At 32.6% G+C, this 20,906-nt stretch overlaps 1 protein-coding gene across 46 annotated transcripts in view; it reads right to left on the bottom strand.

The window, feature by feature from the left end:
* The window catches only part of scrib (scribble planar cell polarity protein), a 92,750-nt gene that overhangs the window by 16,820 nt on the left and 55,024 nt on the right, over nt 1-20,906 (bottom strand). For 21 of the 46 annotated variants that reach the window (XM_088203696.1, XM_088203699.1, XM_088203712.1 and 18 more), the window contains 13 exons: nt 20,084-20,257; nt 19,908-20,015; nt 19,495-19,749; nt 18,503-18,593; nt 2,141-2,358; nt 1,938-2,071; nt 1,785-1,869; nt 1,630-1,717; nt 1,469-1,566; nt 1,315-1,407; nt 1,126-1,246; nt 270-511; nt 77-196 (listed from right to left, as the gene is read on the bottom strand). In XM_088203696.1, the coding sequence (XP_088059822.1) occupies nt 77-196; nt 270-511; nt 1,126-1,246; nt 1,315-1,407; nt 1,469-1,566; nt 1,630-1,717; nt 1,785-1,869; nt 1,938-2,071; nt 2,141-2,358; nt 18,503-18,593; nt 19,495-19,749; nt 19,908-20,015; nt 20,084-20,257 (1,827 nt within the window). Of the gene's footprint in view, nt 1-76; nt 197-269; nt 512-1,125; nt 1,247-1,314; nt 1,408-1,468; nt 1,567-1,629; nt 1,718-1,784; nt 1,870-1,937; nt 2,072-2,140; nt 2,359-7,865; nt 8,203-16,493; nt 16,694-18,502; nt 18,594-19,494; nt 19,750-19,907; nt 20,016-20,083; nt 20,258-20,906 lie in introns of those variants that run through there. The other 25 variants (XM_088203700.1, XM_088203705.1, XM_088203719.1 and 22 more) reach the window with 4 other exon arrangements.

The raw sequence follows: 20,906 nt of genomic DNA, 5'->3' as shown, positions 1-20,906 counted from the left end.
GTCAAGTGATAAATAATAGCTTTCCAAATAGACAACATTTATTAAAAGCTTGTGTTAAAAATAAATAAAAGCTCACTTGTGTATCGTCATTGAAGACGTCGCTGGTAGATTTTGACGTTTCCGAGTAACCCAGCGGTTTCGACGGTGGTAATTTTTGCTCCGCCATGTTTTCTAAGATGGGTATGCCGATCGTATTCTGTATTTTAGAAAGAGGTTTTAATATAAATTTTAAGAAACATATGAATCAAAATAATTAATAAGACATTTACCTCGGGCGATAGACTCGAGAATCTTCTCGGTGCCGGTTGTGGCGGACCGTGATTTGAAACAACTCCGTTTTCTCCATTAGTTGCATGGTAGTTGGTAGGTGGATTTTTTATTTCTTCTGATATTTTAGCAGGCTTTACTTCCGGAGCGGTATTATTAATCGCCTGTTGATAGCTGTTTGCATTTATTACAGCGTTGATCAAAACGGCATCTTCTGTTAAAGATCTTCTGTACGTTGAATATTCTATAGTTAAAAAAAATAGTTAAAAATGAATTTTAAAAGTTGAACATAAGAACTATAAAACATCCTCGCAGTATTGACCACAAGAATCGGATACATTTTGTCTGTGTGGAATTCGTGATACTTTTAATTTTTTTAACAGCTACCATTTGAACAAGATGAAGAATCATGTTTGCTAAGGAACATTTTAATTTTTATTTTCAAAAGTAAGTTATCAAAATCAATTAAAAAATTGATTTTAATATTTTGTTGATAGAAGCATTTGTCCTGATTCTTGCATTGTGAGGAATCTACAATTACTCAATTTTTTCTTAACTGAAATAAATTTATTAATCCCAAATGCCAATGCTCTAGTTGTTCTAAGAATATATTACTAGTCACACACGGTAACATGTGCGACTCGTGGCTTGTGAGCGGTCAATTTCTAATACAGTAAGTAATTTAGTTGTAATGTAGGGGTTTTTCGGGAAATTCTCCAGAACACTTTTTGTAGTAGGTATAATTTCTATCGAAATCTATTATGTATACTACAGTATTTCTATCGAAATTTATCTACATAATAAGATTTATATTAAAATCAGTATTTCTAGAGATCTTCATAATAAATATGTACTCACGTGAATTAGTCGGTATTACTGGTATTTCTCGTTCGACGACAAGTCTCACAAATCGTTCGTGTCCAGTCAGAAGCGTCACTGCGTGTTCGTGTCGAGCGCTCGCCATTTCGGTGCCGTTTATCTAAACAAACATCGACCCGTGAGTATATTTTAAGACATCATAAATACGTTTACTTAAATACAACTCACTGAAATGACTCTATCTCCGACTTGAAGTTTACCATCTCGCGCGGCTGCACCGGCGGTAGATATTCGAGATACATATATAGCGTCGCTTCCGTCCTAGAAACGAAATATTTATATAACAGTTCCGATATAATAGATTACAAATAAAATGACATACTTTAAACGGAGGCGATCCTTTTCCACCCGCTATGCTAAATCCGAGACCTTGTCCGTCTCTTATGAGTGTCGTGTGAATCGAGACCTTCTGAGTGAATACTGAAAATAACGTTTAAGTATTAGCATCGTTAGTAGTGTAAAAAATCATGATTAGTGAAATACCTTGTGGTTGAGGACTCGTCGAGATTTTATCGTTTTGAGGGACTATATTTCCTAATAATAAAGGACTTGGCGTCTTTTTGTTGACGTTCTAAAATACGTATATTCGATCAAAAACATATTATTATAAACAATCAGTATTTAATGATAATACTCACTTGCGGCTGTGAATCTACGATCATTCCAGAATCCCCAATTCCTACAGATAGATGACTAGCGCCACTAGCGGCTCTACTATGAGATCTAAATTTATTAAAAGGATATTAATATATAGTAAAAGGAGAGGAAACTATATTTCATATAATATATACCTAGTGGATATTGGAGTATCTCTAGTAATAATAAGGCAGAGTGTCGGACCGCTCGCTTTTAAAACTTCGACTGCGAAGTAATGATCGACGTCAATTACAGTTGTACCGTTCACGCTAATTACTTTATCTCCAACCTGCGATGATTCAATTCGTCGGTGATTACACAATGAATTATATAATTATTTTCGTTTAGGATTGTTTACCCGAAGACCGGCGTTATGTGCAGGGCCACCGGGAGTAACTCGAGAGATGAATATTCCATCGTCGTCTCCTTGAAACGGTGTGGATCCTCGCCCGCCGGCTATCGAGAGACCTAGACCTCCGGCCGATCTGGCAATTCGGATTTCGTGCCGTTGTTGCTGCATCGGTTGTCCTTGTGCATGTTGTTCAAGAGAATCGCAATTGTCGGATGCATTGAGAGCTGGAAAACACATCATACATCATAATAACGGCCATTGTTAGTGTAATTTGCGACAATTGCTTTGAAAAAATGTTCTTTTGATATGATAAACAAAGTCAATGTTTGAAATACTTATGTGACTTCGTATGTCAAGCGACACTGGAAATAAAATAAATATTTATGAGTACACATGTAAAAAATTGTTTTCATGTGCTTGAACCGATTGAAAAAAATATTATTACTGGTACAAAAAATATTAAAATTAAGTTTTATTTATTATCAGACAATATTTAATTACAGGTATTTTTTCAATAATAAAAAAAATAAAGAATAAGGCGAAAATTTCAAGTTATTTTAATTTTTATCAAAAAGTACGCAAAAAAGTAATCATTTTCGTTGCGCAAAAAGAAATTAATTTCGTAATTTCATAATCGTTTTAATCTTTGAGCGAATTTGAAATAGAATCAACATATTTTAAAATGCTTTTATTGAGCACATTGGCAAAGGGCAGTTAAATTATGTTTAAATTTTCTAGTAGATTCGAAACGTTCATTTGCTGTTCAAACCCAAACCTAACCTACACGAATTAACCAAACCCAACTAGACCCAATGAAAGTTCTAAAACTAATTATATTTTTAGAATAGAAGTCTAAAATACAATCAGAAGAAGAAGTACAGACATGTTGTAAAAATATGATAGCTATTCTTACCGATACTACTACGGACTTCTGATATGAGGGTATTGATCAAAGTATATCCAAATCGAATTTTGGTCAATAGGACAGCTCAAAAACACTTATCACTTCTCAGAAGTCACAGTTCTGATATGAGATTATTGGTTAAAATGTATTCAAACCGAATTTTGGTCCACTACACGATTTTATTGCTTTTGACGTGGATTTTTGACTTCTGAGAAAAGATAATTGTTTTTTGCGCTCTCCTATTGGTCAAAATTCGGTTTAGATTTGCTTCATTCGAATCTCACTTATTGTAAGTCATAATATTGTTATAAAATGTCTTAATTTAAACGCTACAATATATTCGCTTAATATAAAGCGTTTCCATTGCAATGGTGATGCACGATTTGATTGATTTTGACGTGGATTCTAAATTTAATGAAATACTATGAATTTTAATGAAATCGAAATATTATCTATCAATCATATTGCTTAATATTTTAACGTTGCCTTATTGATTGTTTTACAGTGCAAACATTATAGGAGACAGAGACAATTAAATACTATTTATTACATATTGTCCTAAGAGTTGAAATCTGTTAATCTAATACTACATTTATGAGGGCAATACTCAGGGACGTCATTTGGAAGGGGGGCGGTGGGGGGCACAATAATTTCAATGAAATCAAAATATTAAACTGTGGGTGGTTCTTTGTTGTATATTCGCGCAGTAAATCATCATATCCTTGATAATTACAAGAATGAACGTGACAATGGTATAATATAAACAAAGACTGACACTGAATGGATACCACAACAATCGTCGTAATGTCCAGATGAAAAAACGATTCATTGGACATAAAGGAATACGTAAACAATGCGTCGAAATACAGAGAAGATATATTTATTTTGTGCAATACATTTGCGCAAACAATACGCCATCGGGCGACCGAAAAAGCACCGGTAATATTCAAACCTTCGAAATGCCCATCTAGCGATTCACTCTCTAGAGGCGTGGACATATTTCGTTAGTCGAATTAACGAGCGCAACAATTGGTTGCATGATATCTGTATGGTTGATTCGCTGGAGACCTTCCCAACCTACTATACAAAAGATCGGTCTCCAAGGGACGATGAGAGACATCGAGAGACACCTAGACGATCACGACCACAGACCAAGACCTTTAGCTGACACTACAAGACGAGCAACAAGAGACCTCAGAGGACCAGCCTGAGGACATTATATTTCTGCCAGCTTCTCTACCAGCGCTCGGAGAAAAGCAATACTGAATAAATGCCGTTTTTTGGCATTATTCTACTGACCCATAGATTAAATTGATTATAATAATTGATTACATATAAATTTATTAGCCAGAAGGCCGGGTAAATTTCGACATTTAAAATGTAAACTTCATTAAATTAAATAATAAATAAGGGAAGCAGCGCTTTCAGCTTATATAAACGGAGCGCCATTAATTTATATACAAACATACATTTGACTTAAATACAATTATACAACTTGCATCTTGAATAGAAAAAAAACATATCTAGCTTATTTCTACTGCTACTTGTATGTAGTTATTTTAAATAAATTTATTCAAATACACATTTTGAGAAACATGTTTTTCAATTAGCAATTTCAAATAAAGGTATATTATTCCATAGCTCGATTTTCAATTAAAATCAGGGCTATTAGCCGAACTCGAACTCGGGCGCTCGATTCTGCTAATGGAAAATTAAAAATAAATTGGTAAGCGTGAAATTAATGAAGTGTGAGAAACGCCATCATGCGCTTCGCGAACTGTGAAACGAACTCCGGCAAAATTTAGACCCGCCGTGCAACGTGAGAAAATTTCTCAGAAAACTCTCTCTGAGGGCAATCTCTTTCTGGCTAAAACAATGGCGGCGCTAATGCGTCGAAAATAACGCGACCCACATGTTGAGAGCCGCCGCGCAGATCGACGCCTTATCGCTCGATAAGGGTAGACTAGACTAGACCGAAAAACCCTTTGAGCAATTTAATTTAGAAACGCGAAACAAGCGTGCGATAATAATAGATTAAGGGCAGGTGGGACGTTTCGACGGTAACTGCAGCACTCACAGATAACTTGGGAACTAAAAAAGGTAATTCATATAAAATATTTGTATAAATCAGCCGACATAAGAAGTTTTATAAAGTCCAGATATATGTGGGCAGATTGTTCTATGATTGTCTAATGACTTCATTACATTAAATGTTATAATCGAGGACCATTAATATTTTTTTAATACCATTAATAAAGTTATTCGTAATTCCAAATTCTTATAAAAACGTTTTCTTAAAAGTAGCAACTATTTCAAGGGACTACAAATTCTATCAGCATAAAGAAAACAAATGCAATAAAGCCTCAAAGATGCTGGGATTCAACTGAAGAGCTCGAAGGCACTGTGTGCCTTGTATAGTAAAATCTAATGCGTACTACTCTCGAGCACGCTTCTATGGTCAGGTTGTGAAATAGTTGATTCACTTTATTTTACCTGAGAATTTACTAGTGTGAATTATTTTTTCCCCATTGACGGGATTTCTCGTCACGCCTATTACAATTATCATGAACACGGAATAAGTCGTCAAAACCATTTAAAATGAAGTAAATTTTTAAACGTTAAAAATAAACTGAATTTTGTTATAAGAAGTCAATAGAAATATCAATAAAAAAATTATAAGGCGGCTTTCATAAAATATGTTACAGGTTTTTGTAAATTTTACCCCCCCCCCCCCTTACAACTGTCACAAGATTTCATTGAGCCAAACTTCTGTTTGTTTCATAGTCACAATTTCGCTGACCCCTCATCTTATAATTTTTCCTGTTTTTTTTTTTCTAGTAGTTTATTATAATCAATTTCAGTTTAATTTTTAACGGTTTTATGTTTTTCCTTTTTTCCATTTGGGTATGACTATAAATTACAAATTTACTGCATTTTCAATGGGTTTGACCACTTATTCTGTAATCACGATAATTGTAATAATAAACCACCCAATTAAATGTAATTAAAAAATGCAGTAAATAAATAATAATAATCAAACAAAAAGTTTGAGAATTACGAAAATAAATATAACAAACTATAAAAATTATATTCCAAGAGTGAAAAAAAATATTTTTAATTGCTGTTTATATGATAAAATTAATCTTTAACTGAGGTAGACAGATTTCATCATCACTATCGTAAGTAAGAGTTTTTTCAATGCTATCTTCGATTAGTTGATGTTTTGACATTTAAGATTAAATAATAATAAAATATTTAAATTATTATCTTGCAGTAATACAAATTAAATTTGACAGATTATTTACTACAAAAATAAGTATATGGCACAATGAAGTGATCTTTGATGATCTAACGTTGACTTAAAAACGTGCGATTAGAACGAGTGTATAGATGTAGTATGAAGCGTGATACTTTGTCCCGCCCGCTATAGATTAGTTTTTAAAAAGTCCATATTGGGTTAACTCGTCATGCTTATTATTAATTGAGAATTTTCTATGACGTATTTATTCGTCATACCCAGTTGAAATGTCATTAGAAAGGTTAAATAATGGTTTCTCAGATATCTGTACATAAGGTTATATAAATATTATTAATTTGTATTTCCCAAAAAAATCCTACGAGGTATGCTGGGATATGATTCCTTCGAGTCGCGTCGATTACTGTACTTGGGCAAGTATTTCTTCAAGTGGAGGAATATACACAATTAAATTATATACAATAATGGCTAGACCATTGTGGTCTAGCCATTATTGTATATAATTTAATCAAATTGTTTTGTAAATATAATTTTTTTATGCACTGCACATGTATTTTAACTGAAATAAAATAATATAAAACTATTTATTTTTAATAAAAAATTTAGGTGTGTTTATGATTTAGCGCGCATCAACATTAAATTTGGAAAGTCTCAGATGTAACAATATGAAACAAGGAAAAACTAATCAAAGCGTCATTTAATGGAGTATTGGAAGTAAGAGTAATGAAGAAGTAAGCACGAACTTTTGCGCAATCTAAATCTGTTTTTTACATATACATATATTATACATGTATATATTTTAAAAATAAACTATTTTTGTATTCTCTATGAACTGAAGTAGCTCATTATTAGAGATGTACGATCTAGCTCGATTTTAATTAATCATCGCGATATTCATTCCTGAGATAAGGAAAATCGGAATTACAGTTTTATAATATAATCATTAATTCCGATCTTCCAGATACGATAGAAATTTCAAAACACAAGGGTCCGTATGGAATTCAAACCCAGATCTAACGGGTGATAGTCATTTGTAAATTTACTTATTTTGCCTCGTTACAGTAGAGTAAAAAAATGTCATCATTAAAAGGATCTTCGGATCATAGCGGAACTTCGTCACGATTGAGCGACCGTCGAGGTCAAAACAGTAGGTCGCTTTCGCGTACGGGGTTGTAGTTCGGTTTTGAGTGTACTTTAGATAGGTGAAAAATAATATAAAAACAGTATTTGCACGCCTCTGCATTCTAACGTCGACGCCGCTCGATTATGGGTCATAACGAGGTAATTTTTCACCGATTACCTTGGAGTGTTATGGCGTGACGGTCGCGTGGAATGCATGTGACATCTGTTAAACGCCCTACAAAACCGATCTGCCAAGAGAGAGAACGGTGCAAGATTTCCATCTATCGAGCGGTTTCCGCAAGACTGCGTTTCGGATTCAAAGATGATACAAATTACGAACACGCGCCCTTACTTATCTGATGACTAATATTTTGATAACTCATACGCATACGTAGTTAGTTAACCGCAAAACATCATCGAACCACTCAAAACCATAGATAACGGCGTACCGCGTTTCGGCGCTTCGTTTAGCAATAAGATGCGCTTCTTTTTCGTCCTGGGGTCTATGATCTTGATCAGTTTCGGCTTTGAATCTTTGTTGCTTTTGACGGAAGTGTTGGATTTGGTCGACTTGTTGCTCCTCAACGACGAGGTGTCGTAGCCGGTGGAGATCTTAAACTTGACTTGGGCCATAGTTATTCGCACGAAACAATATTACACTATTTCACATCTGCGATAAGGCGCAGTAGACGATTGTTTATTATACACACACTGCATACACGAAACCGTAAATGTAGCGTTTACTTTACGGTGTCGACTGGCGCGAGCGACGCTCCATCGCAAACTGAGTTTTCCAGTGGGAAAATTATCTCGGCACAATGAGCCGCTCTGATATACTACAAATGGCGATATCGTCATTGATCGCTATCGAAAAGAATGATGCAAACGGAAAATAATCAATAAACCGTTAAATTCCTTTTCCGTTTAGTGATTTAAAAATAAACAATAAACGCTCATTGCTAACAATAATATGCTTCAGTATATTTTTATATGAATAAGATTGTAAATAAAATATGTTTATTCAAATTGTTACCGAGGAAGGAATATTTCAATTTAAAGTTTTTATTAAAAATAACAGTATGTACTTCACTTGTTTTGGTGTGCAAGGATAAAATATTAAACAATCTTCTTCTCAAAATAAACGAATTTGTCTTTTAATTTAATTTTAACTATCCATATAGTCAATATTTAACAAAACTGATTTGGTTTATGATGCGAATGTGGGGTTAGAATATTAGAATACGGTTCGGTAATATGGACTCCTAGTACAATGGATGAAAACGAATCAATACTATCGGATGGCCGTGCTTATCACCAAGAACGCAAGCGCTAGTAAATAAAAACGATTTTTTTTCAGAATATCCGGATTGTAAATATTCCCTACCGGCAACTTAAGGAAATGCTTTTCAAGTATACTCGTCGACGCGACTCTAGGGAATCATATCTCAGCATACATAGTAGAATTTTATGGGGAATAAAAATGGATAATATTTATATTCCCTCAGGTACAGGTATCAGAAAATCATTGTTTATAATAGGCAACAAGTTAAATAGTCGGAATTTAAATCAACTTTAAGTCAGAAAAAAAAAAATTTCGATCAGAATTTTATTAACAATTATTCAGGGTCAGAATAAATATTAAATGATTAGAATAAAAATAACATATGGTCAGAATGGAATAGGACGCTAATGTGAATTAAAAAAATATTATAACATTTATAAATGGGCACTAAATTATTTATTTTAGAAATATTTTACAAAATATCTCGCTCACGCTTAGCCCTTTGAGCCAGGGGCGTCATTTGGGGGAGGGTGGTATTTGCCTCCGTTCTTGAATTTGGTCAGAAAAAATTATGTCAATTAATAAAATACTATGAACCTTAATGAAATATTTTTTTGTCCCCCACCATGCTGAAATGACGTCTCTGCTTTGAGCGGTATCGCCGTACATGTACGGTGGTCGATCTTTAACTGTTTTGAGGACCCCAGGTATATTTTTACAAATTTACATATCTATATAACTGAAGAAATAATAAATAAAAAACATATTTATATAATATATTTTTTTAAATTTAATTAAATGTAAATGAATTTTATTGAGAATAATACCAATAAATTAAAGGGTACGAAATTAATTGATATAACAAAACATATTTTATAATATTCTTCTAAAAAATATTGCGAGCCTCTGAATTAATATAAAAAAAACAAATATTATAAAAAAAATGTGTAAAATAAAGATTAGAAAATTGAATAACAAAAAAGTGTTAATACAACAAGTAGTAAAATAAATCAAAGCAATAAAACGTTAAAAAAGTTACTATAAATGCAATATAAAATAACAATAAATTATGAAAAATACGTAGATTAACTCACTCCCAAGTGTATACTAACAAATTTAGAAATGTGTATAAATTAACTCACTACTCAAAGGGTTAATCTGTTAGACAGGTTAGGTGCGAGCGAGCGAGCGAGCGTTGGTTAGACAGTGAACACTCTATGAATAACTCTCAATGAATCTATTTGATTGTAAAGTACGCTCGAAATAGTTGTATGCGTGTACATTACGGCTCAATACAATTTCTTTTTGTATAAGAAAATATATGTTTATTTAACATACATTTATGATATTACAAAGAGTCCTTTATAAATTAGTAGAGATTATAATTTATTTCCTTAAATTGTCCGGAAAGTGGTTTTCTTTTTCCAAGTTTAGACATTACTCTAAAAATATTAAATGAACCATAGCAAAATAATACAATAAATTTATTTTCATAATTATTGTTACCTTTCTTTTTAAAATAAATCCTAGAAAAGAAGATCAAGAACGTTCTGTGTCACACTGCACTTCAATAATGAATAACAGCGATGATGAAACGACGAATGTCCTTATTAAAAGAGAAAGCGAGACAACGAAAATTCTTAGTCAATAGGCATACGCGCTCAAATTACTTCTCATTCTCATATATTTGTGTACAATACATTCACAAAAAGTAATCACTATCGCGAGCGTACTCTATGTAGGACGCGAAGGTATTCAGAGTGACGAACGAAACGTGAATAACAACAGAGCGGCGGTGGAGAGCACGTTTGGCTTGATATGTTGACATCTGACTATTATTGCGAGCCCTACCAAACAAGTCGGCTCTAAAGGACCATGAAGCCAATGTTTTTTATTTTATGACTGAATTTCAATTAAACATTTATATGCGGATTAAACAATCCGAACTGAAGTTTTTTGTCTAGGAACACGCTTGTGCGTTGCGATCTTTCACACTGTTTCGATTCGTATTTGCGATTTCAAATAAACTTTTATATAGCTAGAGCAATTCAATTAATGAATGAAGTACCTGGCAAGATCTTACATATTTCAGAGTTGTACGTATTTCTAATCGGACATCGATTTATAAATGTATAATTTTATTTTATATTAGAGATATTTAATGTATTTCGTAGCTCTTTGAGGCTTTGACGTTACGCGGTTAGGCCGTGCGCACGTATTTTCTAATAAATAAATGGCTTTAAACTAAAAATACATACACTGAATGGGTCTTTAGAATTGAGCATTAATAATAAAATATTGTACGACATACGACCTTGAGAGATTACTACACTAGGCCGATTGTAAAAATATAAGTTATATTTTAATTTCCGCGGTGGATATACTTTTCCGAAAATATAAACATGTAGTTTAATTTAGCCTCCCCATCTATAAAATTGTGAAAAAATAATTATACGGATAATTAAATAACTTGAAATATATAAATAAATATAATCATTACTACACATAGAAATCAGTAAATTTTCAAATTCTTTTACTTTGTATCCGTAAAGAAAATGTCGAGAAGAAGATCTATAATTAAGATTATTTTTGCTATTTTTTTAAGGAAAATGGCAAAAGTTAACTGGCCCCTAGGATTTAAATATTTTTTCAAAAACATTAAGAATATTTCCCCGTACTCTTTATCCTACGATTGGAAAAACCCTAACGTGAGCTTATCTTCCATTTAATTGTTTTATGCATAAGTTATATTTAATAGAAAATATGTTTTCCTATTGTAAAACGCGAATGCCATTAGCTTAGCATTTTAGCCTACGAATTTTCATAAGTGATGAATCAGGTGGTGTGTTTCCGCCACGTTTGATAATTTCGCATTATAGTTTCTATCCTGACTCGTCCCAGAAAATGATTCCTGTTTATTTCATTATTTAATTCATAAATAAATTTAACATAATTGCAGTGAATCGCTGATCAAAATATAACCGTTCACTCTCACCACTTCGCTATTCAAAGATCATTCGGTACGCAGTTAGTTCTTTACTTGATTACCGACAGATAAGATTCTGTTGAACCTCAGCAACGTCATTCAAAATCGTATGAACATTGAACCGATATTGACTTCTACAAGTAATTTAAATTCATTATTCTTAATAGTTTACTAAATGATATTTAAAACAGCATTTATAAGTTAATAAAATCAAAATACTAGAACTATTTTAAACAGCTTTCATTTACTATTCTTAATTTAAAAAATAGTTTTCTTTAATTTTTTTAGTCTATAATAAAAAATGAGGTAATAAGGAAGTGACTCAGCGTAATTATCGCACAGTTAACATTTCGTGTAAAGGGTCAAACTACAAGTGAAATTAAAAGAGATTTCATAGAAACAAAGTTAAAAAAACATGTAGTTGCATTGCATATAAAATAAGTAATATTATATGATAGCAATTTATATTAACACGATATTTTTCTCAAATTATTTAAAATTAATATTTAATTTTATAAATAAAATAAATAAATAAAACGTATTTAAATATTTAATATCTATATATAATAAAATAAAAGAAAAAAGAAATAAAACTTTATAATAAAATATATTTATATCTTAAATTAAATAGCAATTAAATTCAATAAAAAATATATATTCCAACTAAAAAATATAAAATTCAAGTAATAAATAAATAAATTAATATAACATGAAAAAAATATTTTATACTTTTAAAATTAATTCTGCCAAAATAGAATTTATTTCATATAATATAGAATAAATAGTTTTTTTATTTAATTAAATATATTCATTCAAAATGGCTTGATTTCGGGGCAACACCTATTAAAAAACTCAAGACTAATAAGAAATGAGTATTTTTTTAAATTTCGGCAGTTACACCTGTTTTATAAAAATATTTTGTATGCTTGTCTGCTGACTTTTAGTTCTTATGGTCACGGTTGTTATAAATAATATAAAGATAAAATAAATATTAACGAATATTTTAAGAACAGTTCAGAACGATGTCTCTACTAGTCGATCCAGTAAAATCTCAGCATAATTATTTTTAATCCACTGGTTAAAATTAAATTATTTATATTGCAAAGATAAAAATAAAAAAACATTCGCCGTTATAAAGTAGAAAAATCCCACGTTACACGCGGAAATACATACATATGTATGTAAATATTTTCCAGGTATAACCATTAGTTAGCGATAAAACATGGGACGAGTGAAAACGAAACTTGAAACATTTCCTTCCGTTGAAGGTAAGTACAAGATAAGTTCTACAAAAATGGCAATGTCAACAAGTAGATGTAAAGCGGCTACACTTTCGCTTTTCATTGATAACATATAAAATAAACTTCCTTGTGATTCTATTCAAAAATCGCAGGGCCTCAATCATGTCACGATTTAAAATATATAGATAAGTCTTATCGATGTGTTTGTTTATCCAGTTCGTTCTATTTTTTCACTCATGAAAAATTCTGAATAAGAAAAATAAAAAGTAAATTACGCATCTATGCAAAATATAATAGTTTATTTTTATAAAAATTATTTTCGTTGATTGCGCAATTTCTTACGGTAGGATTACCGGTTTGTGCGATTACATCACTGTAACGGTATGACACTCGAAAATATTTACTAACGAAATACGATTGAATAATGAAATATCAACAATGAAGCAGGAGTGGTTCTTCTGCAGCCGAATATTAAAGAACAACATGTACACTTTTGAGTGGTTGAGTGAGTGGAGTTTATGTATGGGTTACCTTTCTCTGTTGTGATAATTGTTAAAATTCAAAATAGTTGCCAAAATAGTTGCAACACGAACTCGTAATTTAGACGAGGGTCAATTACTAATAGTGAAAGCGTCGGTGTAAATAGTTTCGGCACTGAGTGCAAGAATGTTATAAATAGCGACATTTTTCTTTATGCACTTATGGTGAGAGGTAAAATACAGTAACGCACGTAAACGAGTCGTTTACGAATGTCATGTTGATAATGCAACGCTCGACAGCACTAATTAGATTAACTGTCGTGCACTATGTAAGTACATATGATGATAATTAGTGGCATCCATTTAATTGTGGAAATGTGTGCACAAGCGCTAAGAAAAAACTTGACATTCACACGATTACATTGCAATTTGTCATCAATATGACTTTCTGCTTTGTGCTAATTGATTAAAAGGTAAAAAATATTTAAAAATTATAAATTAGTATTGAAGAATAAACGTATTTAAATAAACTAAATTACAAAGATGCACCTCGAGAAAATATATTATATAAAGCAGTATCAGTCATATTTTGAATAGTTGACGGATGACGCATATATGCGTTCCCCGGCGCTAACAATGATATTTAGATTATCTGCTTATCGAGTCGAATAGCCGAATCTGTGTCATTTTGCTGTAATGAAACGTGACAGGCGGCCGGAAGAAGCGAGTCATTGTGGCGGTGGTGCACCAATTAACGGGCGGCGTGATGTGAAATCCGCACGAAGCATGGGAATGCGGAGAAGGCGTGCGAACCGAACCGTTCGGGGTTCCTAGACGCCGCGATTGGAACGAAAGCGATCTGTATCGCCGAAGATATACGACCACTGTCTTATCACGACCTACGGAGGTCATACGCTAACATAAAATGTTATGAGTCGTATAGGTAAGACCAGCTAGTATGCAAGGCAATTTAAAATAGTCACTCGTAGTTCACATATCAGTATAACTATTAAAATATAGTCAGGGTTTGATAATTAGTAAATTTCCAAAAAGTCTTTGGGCACTTTACATCTTTTATCTTGAGCTATCTTTTCACCATAATAGATAATTAAATTAACCAAAAAAAAGCGTCAAAAATTCAATCAGGTGATTCAAAGAAAAGCTGTGAAAATTTTAAGCACTGTATTTCAATTGACTTTTAGGGAATTTGATAACGTAGAAGAAATAAACAATTACATTATTACATTTTCTCGACACACGTTTTTAACTCTTCAATTATCGAAATAACTCAAGCGGAAAAACAACGCCATCAACATTTTTGTATTGAACATATATGACGTCATGTTACTATTCTGTTTTTTTCTTTATTCGCGCACTTGCATTGCTATGTCACGAGAAAAATATATGAAAACAATGAGGTTTATTTAAATTATAACACAAATTTGTTGGAGCTCTAAATTTATCGATGTATGTATTTGGCTGCGCAGTTTGAAATTTTATAAAAACTTTAATAACCCTTTTTTTACTGTGGGGCGTTTTATTCTAAATTGCTATTCTGATTAAAAAAATATTTATTTTTGTAAATTTAAAAATAAAGTTGAAAAAAATATTTTTTATTGGCCGCGTAGTGCAAATAAAGAATTTTATTATTATTTAAATACAAGCGCAAAGCAGGGACATTTCAGCATTTTCCAGGAGGAGGGGGGCAGAAGTTGGCCAGCCAGTGATTTCATTGAGATTCATAGTTTTTCATAAAATGCATTTCTCTGGCCAAATTCAAAGAATTCACGTCAAAAGCAATAAAATTATGCCGTCGCAGTGGAAACACTCGGTTATCTAGCTATCATCTCGGTTATCTTATTTTAAGAATATTATGACTTACGATAAGTGAGAATCGAATGAAGTACATCTAAACCGAATTTTGACCAATATGAGGGCGCAAAAAAAATTATCCGTTATTTATTTCACGTCAAAAGCAATAAAATCGTGCCGTCGGCGTCGCAGTGGAACCATATTACAACATACCTTTGAGGGGAAATAAAAATGGGTAATATTTTTTTACCATTAGTATCAGAGAAACGGTTTTTTGACCTTTTTTATTAAAAGTGAGCAGAACGGAGAAGCATTATCGAGGGTACTGCGCACTAGGTGATTATACAAGGTACACAATGTCCTCGAGCTCTTCAATGGATCCCAGTATTTTTGAAGTGTTATTGCATATGTTTCTTTATGCTGATGGAATCTGCAGTACCTTGAAATAGTACATCTAAATCGGTTACCACTTATGTGCTTCAGATGAAGCACACTGTTGTGCATTTTAAAATAAAAATTAAATGGGTTTATTTTATCTATGATATTTTTACAGAGATCGAGAGCTTTATGCTCGATTTTGCTGCCTGGTTTTCTAGCATCTTCATTGTCGAATTGCTAAATTATAAAACGATTCGAGATGCTTCTTTGGAAAGTAGCTAATTGCTAGCGACTTGCGGACCTATCGTCATTTGCCATTAAAAATCTTAGATATGATCGTTTTATCATCATAGTCGACGAGATTTCCGGTGATTACAATCTCTCCACTTACAGATTACAACATACATTTCAGTAGCATAAAAATATCTGCGGGAAAGTCTTGAATTTTAATCTGAAAAGAAATACTCGCATCGGAAAACAAACGGGTTATAAGAATTCTGGACTCGCAGCAAATAATAAAAAATCTGCCGGAAATTCTAAATATAGGTCACGGTTCGAGAGAGTAAACAAAATAAAAGGTTAATCAAGAGTTTTAAAAACATAACTTTTGTAACGTATGCTCTTTGGTCAAAACAAGTACTTAACACTTCATTCTATGTCAAAAGCGAGAATCGCATTTTAAGGCACACCACACCTTCAATAACAATGACGTAATTACATATTTCATCACCGCGACGCATGTTTGGTTGAAAAAATAATTATAAGTGAATTACGCGTTGATCTATATTATGATACTGATAAATTTACTTTAGGATGAAATAGGGTATTTATAGGTCGCTTGGAACTTTTAAGGGTTAACGGCAGCAAAAGTAGAGCAACACGTGAACGTTTAGTTTTACCTTCAAGGGTCATTTTGTATGCGCAATGCAGCACCGGTCACTATATAACTACTACTATATTTATCGCTACTTCGAAGACGTTCACACTCCTCGATGTGTTTCAAGGTTCTTCGGACGAGAGTCAGATGTTTGGCAATAGCGCCACTCGAAAAATACTGGTTTGTTTACGTCCACTTCTTTGTGAGTAAACTTACTAGTATACCACTACTACAATCGATACATCAAAATATCAACAAGTGATGAAGGATAATTTTGGATTTTTCGTAATTTTTTTTCAAGAATGCGTTACACCTTAAAGCAACGTTCGCGTAATCTAGTAATGACCCTAGTAATTATTGCGTTTATCGCACTATCAAATGTAAACATTGTGTAACTAGACACGTACAATATACGCACTTTATCAGCTAGTTTTTGTTAATATTCATAGTGTAAGAAATTCTTACAATAAAGTTTATAGCTTAAAAGGAAATGTAGCAATTCAGTAAAAGAATCTTATCGCTTATAGATATTTTTTACAGCTGTGATGATTGATTAAAAGTTAATCTATAAATCATATGGCTTAATATTTTAACGTTGCCTTATCGATTGGTTATACATTGCGAAAATTTTAGGCGTCTTTTTTAAAAATCGTTTACAACATAGACAATAAAATACGATTTCTTACATATTGTCGTAACAGTTAAAAACTGTCAATCTATTACTACATTTATGAGGACAATACTCAGAGACGTCATTTGAAGAGGGAAGGGCAAGTGGGGTTATATGAATTTTAATGAAAAAAAAATAAACTGTGGGGGTTCTTCTTTGTATAATCGCGCAGTAAATCCCATAACCACGATAATTACAAGAATGAACGGCGACAGAAAAAAGCACTGTTAACACTCAACCCATTGCATGATTTGACCTTTGAAATGGGCATCAAGCAAATTTTACTCTCTAGAGACATATTTCGTTGGTCTAAAAAACGAGTGAAACAATTGGATGAATTATCCCCGTAATGTTATGAGTCATGGAGAGCTTCCCAACCTACGATACATAAGACCGGTCTCAAAGGGACGATGGGAAAGAGATCAACAGACACCAATAGACTGTAGAGCGGCGGACACATGAGAGACACCTAGTCCTAGACGATCGATAACGACTACGTTCTGCTACCAGAGACCTTAGAGGACCATCCCGAGGACATCATTTCTCCGCCAGCTTCTCCACCAGCGCTCGGAGAAAAGCAATTCTCTACCACAATAGTTTGTTTCAATATATATAATACAGAATAAATTATTACCAGTTTCTGGCTGCGAAGTTACACCTTAACCAAACCCAACTTGACCTAATGATAGTTTGGAGTTTCAGAATTTTCATTAGGTCAAGTCCAAAAAACAAACTAGGCTTACTCATCTTTCATGGGAAAATAAGTAGAAGAAGTATAGACAGACGTCGCGTCTCACATATTGCTCTATAGTTTTGGTCAATAGAAGGGCGCAGAAACAATTATCACTTCTCAGAAGTCAAAAGCAATAAAATCGTGGCGGCGCCATTGCAGTGGTAACGCTCAGTAACAAGCGTTCCCACTGCAATGGCACGATTTTATTGTGCTTTTGACGTGGATTTTTGATTTCTGAGAAGAGATAATTGTTTTTTGCGCTCTCCTATTGGGAAAAATTCGGTTTAATGCTTCATTCTAATGCTCGATTTTCACTTATTGTAAGGCGTAATATTGCTATAGTCTTAAAATGATTTTCACTGTAATGGTGTGGATTCTAAACAGAGACCCCCTTGAATTTGTTATTGATGAAAGACTATAAATCTTAATGAAATCGAAAAAAATTAAAAAAACGACCACCGACTGGCCAATTTTTGCCCCCCCCCCCCCCGGAAAAAGCTGAAATGATTCCTGACAATACTCTCAGTAACATATAACGAAATAAACCACGTATTTCTCTCTATTATATGATTTCCAATGTCGCTTCACAAATACTTATAAATAAAAAATAAATTGAAATACTACATACCTTCGCTGAGCTGATGATCTCTTACGATTTCAGAATTCACAGGGAATGTTTGCAGTCTTCCAGTATTGTCTTCTTCTTTTCGTTTTAAAGCCTAGTGAGAAAATATATATTGATAAAATATAACACATACGAGTATTTGCGAAACATGTGCTATTCAAAGTTAAAATTAAATCACCCATTGGTCATTAATTTTATTATAGTGTGACATAAAAATTCATGGACTAGTTTTTTAATAATACAAATAATGAGTATAGATTCAGTAGCGGACTCTCCGAACGTACGATTTTTATTATATTTTTCTTTGATAAATATTTTGCAAATATAATTTAAATAATAATTTTTCTCAAAAGAAACTACCGGATATAAGGTATACTTCTTAAGTTTTCAATCGAACTCAACTACACAGACCCGAAACTTTGTTTATCCCCTGAATACCATTGATTCAAAGCGACTTGCTTCGAGTGGCTTCAATTCCAAAATCAATGGACAGTCATTATGAGAAGAGATGAGGGATAAATGCTAGAAAAGCATTCAAAATAATTTGATATACATGTTAAAGAATGGACAAAACTGGGTAAAAAAGCTACTTATAAATCATTTTTCTTCTTACATAGTTGATGTTTTTTCCCTTCTAATTATATAAAATGTAACAATATTTTTCTACAGATTTTTACTATAATTATGGCTTAATAAGTATGTCTGGGATATCAAGTAGTTGCGTTTCTTTATACGTATTAATAATATTCGGGATGTTTAGTCCATGAAATTTTTAATCTTGGAATGTATAAAATTTGTTACTAAACACCAATCGTATTAGTAGAATTTAGATTATTTAAAATTATTAGATGACACGATATAATATTCCCCACATATTGATACAACAAACATTAATTCATGCTCGTTTTTTATACAAAAAAATAATAAATTCCACTGGTTTTCGTTTTGGCGGATAAGCGAAAAATATATATAATAAATAATTCTTAGCCTCTGACCTGAGCCAGTAACGATTCCACCTTTTCTTTATCCATCAAGGAGTTATGAACTCGTTTATTTTTAAGGTGATGCGGAGTATCGCGACGATGAAGTCTACTCTTTTGATTCGAAGAGTCTGATTCGTCATCTTGAGCGTTTTGTCTATTCGACGACTCGTCATCGTCGTCGTCGTCGTCATCGTCGTCTTCTTCGTCTACGTCTTCGCCCGGGCGCGGACCCGTTATAAATCCGACTCGTTTAGATCCAGTGTACTCCTGACACGTTCATGAAACATCTCGATAATCAGATTCACATATTTTTACAAGCGAAAAGTTATTAATTTACGTATGCAATAGAATGTTAATCAATTCATTAGTAAAATTACATAGCATGCTTGAGTTTGTTTAAAATTAAAATAAACACGACCGCTAACCTCTTCGCTGTCGGAATCATTAGCCTGGTTCGTTTCCGTATCTGTTGTGTCATTGTCATTTTCCGGAACAGACGCCTCATTACCGTTAGCTTGTTTGTCAACGGGGTTCTAATGATTAAAAAAAAATTAAGCAGATAGTTATTATTTCAAAGTATGAATAAATAATAATGACTCACGGTGTCTACACTTTCCGGTGGTGGCATTTCATCTTCCACTTTGTGATTTTGCTCTTGCGGCTCGGCCTTCGCTTCTTCCAACGCCTGATTATGTGCAGCGTTCGCGTAAAATAGCTTGTGAGCCTTGGCTTTCAATTCCTTCGGATGTGGGGTGTTTTGTCGTACAAACGGAGTCTAAAATGATTATAACATTATTAATATTTTGAAGTAAACGTCGAGAGTGCAGCAAAAATAGTTAGCGAAAGCTCATTTAACATTTACATTTATGTGAAACACAAGGATTAAGCAATCTTATATACGTCTATTACACTCGGAGGTTAAAAGCAAACTGTCGAATTAAATCACCTTAGTCATCTTATATGTGTCGACTTTAATTGATCAACAGGATGAGCAATTTTTTATATAAATTTTAATAATATTTTTTTTTAATTTATTATTAGTTAAATAGTTAATTTTAAAATAATTTCAACGAAAGATTATTTTGCAAAATATGTTTTTATGAAATAATTATATTTTGCATTTCTATTTATTCTTAAATTTTATTTAATTGAACATGAATATATTTGCCTACAAGTGTTAATTAATTTTATATAAATTATTTTATAAATAAGCTTTGTACAACCCTCTCCATCTCTTTCCCATCTTTTAACACAATTAAGAATGATAATTCAATTGAATGATTCATACGGTACAAAAGTCACACTCCTTGTACTACAATCAATGACAATAACATTTGACTGCACTATGTTTCTTTTTTTAAATTGATTGTAATGTAATACATCTCATTGTATAAATATGTATTTTTTCAATACTTTACCGTTAC

Source organism: Plectrocnemia conspersa, unplaced genomic scaffold (assembly GCF_051122295.1).
Source record: "Plectrocnemia conspersa isolate PC_06_02 unplaced genomic scaffold, ASM5112229v1 ptg000014l, whole genome shotgun sequence".
Lineage (NCBI taxonomy): Eukaryota > Metazoa > Arthropoda > Insecta > Trichoptera > Polycentropodidae > Plectrocnemia > Plectrocnemia conspersa.
Note: the sequence above shows the minus strand (reverse complement) of the source record. Positions and strands in the feature narration are given on the sequence as shown.